General features: G+C 34.4%; 2 protein-coding genes and 2 pseudogenes across 2 annotated transcripts; all 4 read left to right on the top strand.

Annotated features, from left to right (window-relative positions):
* The first annotated feature begins 531 nt into the window (after positions 1-531).
* LOC109133435 (putative F-box/LRR-repeat protein At3g44810) lies at positions 532-2687 on the top strand. The gene is made up of 4 exons (XM_087464631.1): positions 532-669; positions 923-1847; positions 1934-2080; positions 2167-2687. Exons 2-4 carry the CDS (start codon positions 936-938, stop codon positions 2434-2436), a joined length of 1329 nt encoding a protein of 442 aa, XP_087320757.1. The 5' UTR covers positions 532-669; positions 923-935; the 3' UTR covers positions 2437-2687.
* A 1977-nt stretch (positions 2688-4664) lies between these two features.
* Positions 4665-11424, top strand: LOC147938256 (putative LRR receptor-like serine/threonine-protein kinase At3g47570 pseudogene; annotated as a pseudogene).
* LOC147938258 (LRR receptor-like serine/threonine-protein kinase EFR) lies at positions 4689-10431 on the top strand. Its single transcript, XM_087465547.1, has 4 exons — positions 4689-5316; positions 9473-9724; positions 9838-9966; positions 10094-10431. Exons 1-4 carry the CDS (start codon positions 4689-4691, stop codon positions 10429-10431), a joined length of 1347 nt encoding a protein of 448 aa, XP_087321673.1.
* Positions 10437-11009, top strand: LOC147938257 (putative LRR receptor-like serine/threonine-protein kinase At3g47570 pseudogene; annotated as a pseudogene).
* Positions 11425-12063: the final 639 nt, after the last annotated feature.

Genomic DNA, 12063 nt, shown 5'->3' with positions numbered 1-12063 from the left:
AATTTCTTAAGTTGGAAACGAATTGATGGCCAGCTAGTTTATAAATAATACTTGTTTGAGATATGTGGGATATGTCATTACTCATGAATTGTTTTTTTTTTTTTTTTGTATGGTATGGCTAGTTAGCTTACACACTATAATGGGAGATTCACATGCTGTGAAAGCTAAAGGTCAATATAACCAGTGGTTAGAACATGAAAGCAATATGTGAAGTTTTAAATTAACCAAAATATGAGTGAAGTTTAGGTAAAATGTAATTTCTGATCACCATGTACAATGTCTACGTACAATGTCTACGTACGTATTGCATTCCGAGTCTTCGATCACCATGTATTTCTGATCACCCAAATGTGATTTTTTTCTTTCCTTTTTATATTCTAAAAATCACCTAAAATTTAATAATCAAATCTCACCAAATCCTAGAACCCAAATCTCAAAATTCTGCCAAAATATCAAAATCACCCAAAATTACACTCAAATCTTTCAAAATCCTGAAATATTAAAATCCCAGCAAATCCCCTAAAATATCAAATTCAATACACCCCCCCATAAGCTCCATTATCCATCCTCCACCTCATAAACAACTTAAAGACCAGTCAACACCACAAAAGAAAACACACTCAAACTGTCCCTTGAGAAATGGGAAATTGAGAAGAAGTTGTTTTCCGTGTAAGTCTTCTTGTCTATTACTTTTACTTGAGTACCTTTTTAATTTTGTAAATAATTTTCATGTCTTTTGTCTCTTAGCGAGAACCTTGAATTGTTAAAGCTTTATATACTTCGTCTTAAAACCCTTTCTCTCTATTTGAACTTTATCTTGGTTGTCGGAATCTTCAAAGTGTGTTGTACTTACAGACTTGTGGAATGTTGTTGGTTCTTGCTATGTGTTAATTAGTGATAGAGCCCAAATGTCATGTTTTAGGTACCACTAGGGGATGGGTTCTGTCTCTATGGCTTCATTGAATAGTCTTCCAAATGAACTCTTGGCCCATATCTTGTCCTTTTTCTCAACGAAAGAAGCTGCGTCAACCTCAGTTCTCGCCAAGAGGTGGAGGACTTTGTTTGCTGTCCGGGATAATCTCGACTTTGACGACTCCGACTTTGTCCACCTGGAAGAGGGTGAACAGGACATGGACAACATTCAAGAGAGTTTCAGGTATTTTGTGGATAGAACATTGGATTTGCTAGGCGTTGTCCCTATCAACAAGTTCTCACTTAAATGTGGAGATAAACATGGCGAGGATCATGTTGATCGCTGGATAAATAAAGCCCTGGAACAAGGTGCCGTTGAGCTTCATCTACTCTTAACCGATGATATGCGGAGTTTTTTGCCATCCAAGCTATTCATCAACAAAACAATGGTGAAGCTAACATTGGGAACAGAACTTAGCATCGACAGTATACCTCCTGATACGTTTCTGCCAGTGCTTAAGATCCTCTTCCTTGATTCAGTTTGGTTTGATAGAAGACAGTTCTCTGATTTGCTTCTTGCTGGTTTCCCTGCACTTGAGGACTTAACCATAGAACACAAGTATTTTCCAGGGATGCCACAAGTCATTTCCTGCAAAACCATCAAGAGACTCTCTATCATGTCTAGATTCGATGAAGAAGTTGATTGGTTTAGCTTTGTATCACTTGATGCACCAAACCTTGTCAACCTCATCTACTCTGATTATGCTCGGCGTAGGTACCTTCGTTGTAATTTGGATTCACTTGTCATAGCTACGCTGGATCATCATTTTGTTGAACATGTCGATCGTGAGGTGTCATTTGAACCGAATGTGACGGATCTCATGAATTCGGTAGGCAACGTCAAGTTCCTTCAATTGACAGGTTCTGCTGCTGAGGTCAGTTTCATTTTGGTCTCATTCTCATCACCTTTCTGTTAGAAATCAGGATAACATTCTTTGTGTGTGTGTGAGTGTGTGTTCAGGTGATTTTGAGATGCTGCAAAGGTGGACTACCCGTGTTCAAGAACCTCCTTGGGTTAGTGTTTTTAGGTAACAGTGAGCGAGTTTGGAAAGAGCTACTGCCACTTCTGCTCCAGCATTCTCCAAACCTAAATAATTTGTACCTCTCGGTAAGAAGCAAAATCCTACTTTATATATATATGACTGCATGTGGCATGAAATTAATTTAAACTAGTCTCTCATGTTAATACCTTAGGATCTGTATCGTTGCACATATGCACATGAGTTCGATGGGATTTGCATTCCCACAAACAACAAAGTAACAATGTTGCGCATCTCATGTTATGGAGGCACTGAAAACGAGCTGAAGCACGTCAGCCAATTATTACTGAAGATGGAGCACCTCCAAGTGGTGGAAGTCTACATTTTAAAGACAGTGGCTGACTCCAAAAAGGTCCAACTCATAGAGGATTTAATGAAGCTGCCCACAGATTCATCCAGTCTCCTGATGATGAAGATCATTTGATCATCATTATCAATTTATCATCGTCATTCATCATTTTGGTCATTAAACTATGGCTTCTTGAACTTGAATGAGTGTCTTTCTTTTTAAGAATATTATATTTTCCGACATAACATTTAACAACTCTGATGTTCTTGATTTTTGTTTTTGGTGCTGGCTTCTTTCGTACTCATCTATGTCATTTGCATGAATAATATGTATTTATGATGCCGGTATGGTATCTCCGAGACCTTGATATTATTCAGCTTTTGCAATACCTCACTTTGCCATCTCATTCTAAAGATGGTTATATATATATATTTACCTGGAAATCAAATGAATATTGCCAGATAAATGCATACTCTCATATCTCAAACATTGAATAGATAAGTACACAAGCTGAAAATTTGTTCTTGGAAATCTTGTAGGTAGCTGGATTTTATAATTTGCTGTTTTTGCAAAACAGGTCTCGTCAAAGTGATATATCTAACATTGTATATACCATATAGGTATTCGTTTTAGTTTCCTAATTACTTTTGTTTTCCCTAAACAGCTTTCTCATATACGAGGATCATTATATATTCAGATTTGATTCTCTGTTCTATTTATATTAGTTTATCTGATTGACATATCTTAGAGCTTGGTATGATAGTTACTGCAACATCCAAGAACAAATTTTCCAAGTATAACCTTCTTTCTAATCTGAGTGATTTTTCTCCAGTTCAGGCATTAGTTACTTTCCCAAATAGTCAGAGGTAAACAGACGTCAAAAGAAACTCTGATTACTCTTTGAAATTTTACAACGTTAATGCAAATAAACTATTTGGAGGTGATAAAACACTAAACTTGTCGTCGATTGGCTTTTCTTATAGACTCTAGTGAAATAGTGTTGCTTTTGAGATAGTAGACTACTTGACTTGACTTCATTTTAAGAATACAATATCATTTGCATCTTTTTCTATGTTTTTCCTCTATGAGTTGCATTACTTACTGATATATCATGGTTTTGTGGTTTTTAACCATGATATAAGGAGTCTTTTAGTGTCTTTTCATTTGTTTCTAGATTGTTTTTGAGTCTTTATAGGTTTTTAGCATGAAAGGAGCAAAGTGGAGCAATTTGGATCAGTTTGGAGCAATAATCTGCAAGAAATCAACTTGGAATCGATCAGAGGAGATGGTGTCGATCGACACTGCCTTAGCATCGGTCGACACCCAGTCCAAACCGACGAGAGAGCCAAATTTGGAAGTTTTACAAAATTGCCCGAAGTTTTCCATATTTGCAAGACTAGTCCCTGGCGTGTTTTAGAACATATATATATATATATATAGTTTTTAGGTTTTCCAAACCCTTAAGTTTTATTCTAGCAAGTTTTATTTTCCTGCAACCCTGAGAGATTTTTGAGAGCTATTGGAGAGAGAGATCTGAACTGCTTTGAGAGAAGAATTCTTAAACTCCTTTCTTACTCTTTTAATCTCTATTGCTTATTATTCAGAATCATGTCTTGTTCTTCATTGAATATGTCTGAGTAGTTTGCTTGTTAGGTTTAGGGTTTTTCACAGGGATTTTATGAATTATTAGATCTGTTATTTAGGATTCATTATCTATCTAGATCTCCATCTTAGGTTGTTCTTCATATTAATCATTGATTGGCCATCTAGAATTAATACTTTAGGAAAATAAATTGATATGAGAATATAATTGATTTTCCTGATAAAACCTTTTGATGAGCAAAATTATTTCTTGCAAAGAGATTTGATTTAATAATTTTGTGAACAATCTAAACCTGATTTTATTGCTGATTTAACCTAGAATTTTACAAAGAGATTTGAATTTTCTGGTTTTAAATTTAGATATTATTTGCAGTGAGAACTGATTTAATTTACAAAACTGTTTAGAGTTCTAGATCTGTTCTTAATTGATTGAATCCTAATTAATTGATTGATTTAATATTTCATAATTTCCTGAGAAATTCCCTAGGCCTAGCTTTTTGATCTTCTGAATTTACAACAGCTTTTATTTAATATTTTGCATTGCTTTTATTTTAATTCAATTTAATCTGTTTAGCTTAATTATAAAACTCTATAATTTATTGTGTAGTCTTGAGTCCTTGTGGAATTCGACCCCTAAGTACTGCATTGACCTCTTAATTTGAGAGAGTAGCTCTAGGGTAAATTTGAGCATATCACTTACTAACCACAATTTGGTTCCTCCCTTATACTCACTATCCTGCAAAATATGAGATTTTTTTCTTTTACTTGGTTTCTTCAGTGCTCTCATGTTACTTGATGCATATGTTTTTACGGATGAAACTGATAAGCAAGCGTTGCTCGACTTCAGGTCTCAAGTAGGCAAAAGAAAAATCTTGTCCTCATGGAATCACTCTTTCCCTCTCTGCAACTGGAAGGGGGTTACATGTGGCCACAAACACAAAAGAGTGATTGGTCTGGACCTCGGAGGATTGCAACTAGGTGGAGTGATATCACCATCTATTGGTAATCTTTCGTTTCTCACATCGCTTAATCTCTTACATAACTCTTTTGGTGGAACTATTCCTCACAGTGTTGGGAATTTGTTTAGACTTCATTACTTGGATATGAGAGTTAATTTTCTCAGAGGAGGGATTCCAGCCAATCTGGCTAACTGCTCTAGACTGTTGTACCTTGATTTATATTCAAATCCTCTAGGAGGGAGTGTTCCTTCAGAACTAGGGTCATTGACGAAGCTTGTTGTTTTATATCTTGCTGAAAACAACTTGAATGGGAAGACCCCAGCATCTCTAGGAAACTTGACATCCCTCACAAGTCTATATATTGAAAATAACACTATGGAAGGAGAAATTCCGGAAGATATGGCTAGATTGACTCAAATTGTGGAACTTTCTTTCGGAGAAAACAATTTCTCAGGTATAATTTGTCCTCACTTAAGTATTTAAACATCTTTGATAGCCATTTCTCGGGTAGCCTAGGACCTAATAGTGTTAATTATGGGACGTAATTTTTTCACAGGATTGATGTCATATATATATATATAGTGTTATTAGTTTTTAATAATATTTATATCAGTTTTCCAAAAATATAATTAAGGGAGATTCTCAAAAATAGCACAAATTTAGGTTTTTGTTCCAAAACTAGCACACATATTCAAAAGTTCCAAAACTAGCACAAATTTATATATTATTCAAATATATTAATAAAATTATAAAAATATCAAAATCGTGAGATTGCAACAATCTTGTTCTCTCTCACTTCTCTCTCTCTGCCGATTCCAAATTCGATCGCAGACGACGTTCCACCGGCAAACCCAATCAAATATGTAAGTCATCAAGTCTAAGTCAGTGAAAAGCATGAATCTAAGAGTCGGAGAGATCTTCGAGCTCTGGTTCAGAAAGACGAGATAGCCCAAGATTCGCAGATCCCAATCTCTGTCGGCTCATCTCACCGTCTGGGTATTAGTCTCCGTTCGACTCAGAAGGATGGCCTTCGTGGCTTATTGCTGCTTATGGCGATTAAATCAAAAACTTAACTCCTCGTCGTGCTACCTCATATCAAAAGCTCGAGAAAGTACCTTAAAAGCTCAGTTCTTTAAATTATAAAGTTTTTCTTTTTTGGGTTAATTAAATGATGTAAAGTTTTGATATTAATTATGAAATAGATTGGACAAGGAACATATAGTAATGTGTACAAGGCTGTAGCTTTGAAGAAAGTTAGAGTGGTGAGTTTTTTTTTTCTTGCTAATAGAACCAAAGCATTAGTAGTAGTGATTACATGATTTCATAGGATACATATATGAAATTTCATGTTCAAGGTTGTGTACATTGTACTCCCTTGTAGACACTAATCACTAGCTTCACTTCAATTTCCTCTTTCAACAAAGTAGAATTCTATTGAATGTAATAGGGAGAGTCCTTTTCACTTCTTTTTTTGTGTTAGTAGGGAAAGTTGTGATGGTTTAGGATGTAGTAATTTTGATTGTTACATGTTTATTGTTTGTTGCTAATGTATTGATGTGTTTCTCAGTCACATTTGAAAATTAAGGAAGCATTGTTGAGAATTCATGAAAACTTTCCTGAAATTTATTCATTGATTTCAATTTTTGTCGCAGGAAATGGGGTTAAAGATTTCTCTAAGCTATGTCATGTTGCAGATGACACAAGATGCATGTATATTTTGGATATCTGTAGATGAGAGTGTGTTGTTTTATTCAGTTTTACTCTGTATGTTGTTTAGACATATATGATGTTTGATAAACCTTTTTAGATTTTCTGGTACTTGTATGATGTAAAACATTTTCACATGTTTATGTTAGGACTTTGCTTTAACTGTGACTAAACTTTATGAAACTCGGGAATGATTGTGTGAAATTCAGGAATGATTCTATGAAATTCAGAAATGATTCTATGAAATTCATGAAGAATTTCCTTGAACTTTATGAAGAATTTCTTTGAACTTCATGACGACTTTCATAAGAAAGTTTAGATTTCCAAACATTAGAATATGCACAAAAATGAAATCATTACCCTCACTAATGGAGTAATCTACTAATTTTTGACACATTGATCCAAAATATACAAAAAAATATTTTTAGAAACACATAAGTTTAGAATTTATGAAGAGTTCAATAATATCTAGGAATGTCTTATTGAAATTCAGGATGGTCTTCATAAAATAATAGTTAATAAAAAGATTACATCTTTAGAGAGTTCTTGCTTAAATTCAGGTTGGTTTAAACATGTTTGGTGCTCTGCCAGAACATCTTGTTCATCATCAACTCTATGTTGCTTCTTTGGAACAACATACTCAACTTTCTTACACTATTTCTTTCTTTTTTGCTGAAATCAATATGTAAACAAAAAAAAACACATTACAATGAAACACATCAAAGATATCACACACTTTTCCAACACATGACATAAGATAATTCTATCTTGTTAAGAAACATTTCAAAGACATCACAGACATCAAACTAAAATACTTCATAAAATCCGTTTAGGAAGGTCTTCCTAATATTTACGGATCTCTTCCTAATATTTATGGATCCCTTCCTAAATCATCTAAAGGTCTTCCTAATAGTTACGGATCCCTTCCTAAATTCATTAATATATTAATGAAATTCCAAAATATTAAGAAAGCAGACCTCTAACAGTAACACTAGCAGTTACCATTCTCACATAACCATTCCAAATCTGTCTTGTCTAGCTTAAATGGATGAGACAGTTCTAAGACTGAAACTTCTTCAAGGAAGAATCAACTAGTACAAGAAGAACACATGTCACTGGTCCCTTCGACTCTGAGCTTTCATGTAATAGCATAAAAGCTTCGACTAGTGTACACACCCATACTTGCACCTAGATGTTCACAAGAATCACGAGGATTTTCAGGAAAGCCTTCACGAATATGAATTATTTACCAATATGAATTTCAGGAAAGCCAATATGAATTTCATGAAAGCCTTCATGAAGCGTCACTTTCAATAATCGTGATTGTGTTTTGCAATGGAACAGAGCATCACTTCCAATAATCAGTTCCTCGATGCTCCATCGTAAGGGTCACAAAGATTGAAAACATAATTAAATTTATCCCACTCAATTCTGAAACATTAAACCATAACAATTCCAACAAAACAGAGAGCTTAATACACATATATATATATAACAATCCAACAAAACAGAGAGCTTAATACACATAAATTATGAATCCCAGAATCATAGATTAGACGGTTTAGTGGTCCGTACAGTCCCACTATAGCAATGAAGCTCACCTTCGCTGAGTCCATTTTCGCGGTCATGGCGGTGGGAATTCGCAGGGCTGAAACAACGGTGGCGGTGGCAGAGGAAAAAAGAGGAAGTTTGACGATGAGGTCGGAAGATGAGATCTCAACGTGGATCTATTGGAGCTGGAGAAGCTTCAGTTGTCGATCGATTTGGCAAGTAATTGAAGCTTTAGTCGATTATTTTGGCACTTAATTGAAAAGATATGAGATCAGAAATGAAGATCTCAGATCAGAATCTTCATCGCAAGCTTGGTCGGAGCTATGACTCTAAAATTGTTGAGGACGAAGGCGAAGTAAAAGCCCAGAAATAATAATAATTATATACCAGAAATAATAATATTTCTCTCTATTAATTATTCAATATTAAGAAATGCTAGTTTTGGAACATTCTAGCATGTGTGCTAGTTTTGGAACAAAAACCCAAATGTGTGCCATTTTAGGGTATTTCTCTATAATTAACACCCAAAATTAAATTCTTCTATTCTTTTTTAACTTAATTATATCCTTTAGTTACATTTTCATAAAATCTTTAAAATGAATTTTTAGAACTCTTTGTTCATATGATATGATAATACAAAATTGATATTATAATAATTCTCACGAGTTAAATTTTAATTATTATACAAAATTTTTATATATACTACACAATCGAATTTTAGATTCCAATTACCGATAAATATTATAGATTTTGTAAATAAAAATTACAGTAAAAACATTAAATAATTATTTTATACCGCATATAGTGCGAGTTGTTACCTAATATGTATTCTATAAAATACTATTAAGAATTCTGTCTACCAATAATCTACAGATAAGAAAAGAAAAGAAAATATTTATCTCTAGAAAAAAAAAAGATGTAGAAGAAAGGAAAGGAATTAACGTCAAAGGTAGAAGAAAATTAAGATTTTATGGCAGGTTTGTTTATAAGTAAATATAATATTAGATCATTAGCTGATTTTTGTTTTTCAGTTAAGTTATATAGATTGTTAATTTTGTTACATTAGAATTGAGTTTAAAATTCTAATCTACCCAACTGATTTATGGATTTTTTAATTGTTTCAATGTATGTGGAAATTTGTTTATCTGGTAGAGCTAAATAAAGTTTGTATACGGGTCGAAAACTATACTGCATTGGGGTCATTTAAATTACTCTTATAAATATAAAATAGATTTTTAAAAATTTATGAGGTCAAGTGACCCTTCGTTGCCTCCACCTCACAGGAAGTATACCTCCCAGCTTCGGAAAATTTCACAATTTGCAATTGCTATTACTTTATAGCAATTCTTTAGGAAGTTACTCTTTTGGATTTCTGGTTGCTCTAACGAACTGCACCAAACTAGAGAAATTAAATGTTGGTGATAATAGGCTAGGGGGTGATTTACCTACCTTAACAGTGAATCTCTCAACGAACTTCATCACTTTGCACTTAGCAACAAATTTCATCTCTGGAAGCATTCCTCATGACATTGGGAATCTTATAAGCCTGCAGACACTTGGGTTGCAAGAAAATATGTTGACAGGCGCACTCCCAAAATCTCTAAGTAAGCTTTTCAGATTTAAGGGATTATATCTCAGTTCAAATAAAGTGTCAGGAGATATACCATCTTTTATAGGCAATCTCACTAACTGTATTTGTACAACAATAATTTTGAAGGAACCATACCTATAAGTCTCAGTAACTGTACTTCTCTGCTAATGTTGTACATTGATTCTAATAAGTTTCATGGAGCTTTACCTCGGGAAATTATGCAAATTCATTCCCTTATTAATCTAGGCATGTCAGGTAATTTCTTGACCGGCTCTCTACCAAAGGATGTTGGACGACTTGAGTACCTTGTTGAACTATCTGTTGCATAATAAATTATCTGGACAACTCCCACAGTCCTTGAGTAATTGTCTCTCGATTGAAGTGATTTGGCTGCAAGGAAATTATTTTGATAGAGCCATTCCAGATAGAAGAGAGTTAAAAGGTGTTAAAATAGTTGATTTCTCCGTTAAAAATCTCTCTGGGAATATACATGCATATCTTGCAAATTTTTCCTCGTTGGAGTATCTAAATCTGTCCATCAATAACTTCAGCGGAAGTGTGACAATGGAAGGAAGGTTTCAGAATGCTACTATAGTTTCGGTATTTGGAAACATAAATCTCTGTGGAGGCGTCAAGGAGTTGAAACTAAAGCCATGGATGTCTTCCATGAGAAGATCAGTTATAGAGAGATCTGAAATGCGACTGATGGCTTTTCTTTGAGCAATATGATTGGGTTAGGAAGTTTTGGTATCGTATTTAAAGCCTTGCTCCCTACACAGAACAATGTTGTTGCAATAAAAGTTCTAAACTTGCAAAGACGTGGAGCAATGAGAAACTTTATGGCAAAATGTGAATCCCTCAAAGACATAAGGCATCGTAATCTTGTAAAACTATTGACGGCTTGTTCAAGTATTGATTTCCAAGGAAACGAATTCAGAGCTCTCATCTATGATTTCATGCCTAATGGAAGCTTGGATATGTGGCTGCACCAAGAGGAAGTCGAAGAGATGCGTAGGCCCTCAAGAACCTTGACACTTCTTGAAAGGCTTAACATTGCCATAGATGTGGCTTCTGTTTTGAACTATCTTCACTTTCATTGTCATGAACAAATAGCCCATTGCGATCTTAAGCCAAGTAACGTTCTAGACGATGATCTAACGGCCCATGTTAGCGACTTTGGCCTGGCCCAGCTTCTCCTAAAATTCGACCAAGAATCCTTCCTCAACCAACTCAGCTCCACCGACGTTAGAGGAACCATCGGCTATGCCGCACCCGGTAAAACTATCACACAACTATAATGTTTTAGATAGAAAATAAATATATTATTTTTTCATATACAATCTTGTTTTATGGGTTATGGTGCAGAATATGGAATGGGAGGACAACCATCCTTAGAGCTTTGGAGTTCTCCTTTTAGAAATGTTTACAGGAAAACGACCAACTAACGAGTTCTTTGGGGGAAACTTCAACTTACACAGCTACACCAAATCCGCATTGCCGGAAAGAGTCATGGACATTGTAGATGAATTGATTCTTCATAGCGGTCTAAGAGTCGGTTTTCCTATTGATGTGTGCTTGACACTGGTTTTGGAGGTGGGACTTAGGTGTTGTGAAGAATCTTCGGTGAACCGTTTGACAATGAGTGGAGCTGCTAAGGAGTTAATCTCCATCAGAGAGAGATTCTTTAAAGCCGGAAGAACAGCTAGATGTTGAAGTGTTAATGGTTTCCTCTACAAAATTTGAAATCTACCTAAAGGCTTATTGGGAGGCCTTAAAATTTATCGTTCTTCTAATGTGTGGTTTTTCGCTTTATGTACTATGCTTGCTGAATATTGTTAATGAATGATTTGAGTTATTTGCAGACAAAAATTTGAATGTTGAGAAATTGTTAGCTTTCTTATGCTCCGGTTGACTTAAACTAACGGACAAAATCTTTTAAACGAACCAAATACATATTGATAAACCAGTAACCAACATATATAGAAAACGAAAAAATATCAAACTAAGTTTGAATTTAAACATATATTTAGCACTTGGATGAACATCAATATGCAAATGCACAAGATCATGTTGTCCTTTGACCAACTTGCAAAATTTACATCAACTCCATTTGGATGTTAATTTTGCACCAAAGTTACAACCAAATATCATAATAGCTTAAACACAAATATTGAAAATGTCACTTATGTTCAAATAGTTGATTAAATTCACATAATTGGGTTCTTATAAGTATGCACAGTGAACCATCTAAAAACATTGAAAAATACAAAATTTAATGTATTGATATAACAAAAGACGAATTATAATTTGCTCACAACGAAAACATATCTTTGCCATTATAAAATTACAATG

The sequence above is a fragment of the Camelina sativa genome, chromosome 9, assembly GCF_030686135.1.
Source record: "Camelina sativa cultivar CO46 ecotype springtype chromosome 9, ASM3068613v1".
Classification (NCBI taxonomy): Eukaryota; Viridiplantae; Streptophyta; class Magnoliopsida; order Brassicales; family Brassicaceae; genus Camelina; species Camelina sativa.
The sequence above is the reverse complement of the archived record's forward strand: the minus strand, read 5'-3'. Positions and strand labels throughout refer to the sequence as shown.

Bases quoted from the DNA above. Each gene is read 5' to 3' on its own strand.
- LOC147938258 (XM_087465547.1), top strand. From the start codon at position 4,689: ATGTTACTTGATGCATATGTTTTTACGGATGAAACTGATAAGCAAGCG. The intron at 5,317-9,472 runs GTATAATTTGTC...GCAATTCTTTAG, and splicing joins CGGAGAAAACAATTTCTCAG to GAAGTTACTCTTTTGGATTT. The intron at 9,725-9,837 runs GTAAGCTTTTCA...ATAATTTTGAAG, and splicing joins CGCACTCCCAAAATCTCTAA to GAACCATACCTATAAGTCTC.
- LOC109133435 (XM_087464631.1), top strand. From the start codon at position 936: ATGGGTTCTGTCTCTATGGCTTCATTGAATAGTCTTCCAAATGAACTC. The intron at 1,848-1,933 runs GTCAGTTTCATT...GTGTGTGTTCAG, and splicing joins TGACAGGTTCTGCTGCTGAG to GTGATTTTGAGATGCTGCAA. The intron at 2,081-2,166 runs GTAAGAAGCAAA...TTAATACCTTAG, and splicing joins TAAATAATTTGTACCTCTCG to GATCTGTATCGTTGCACATA.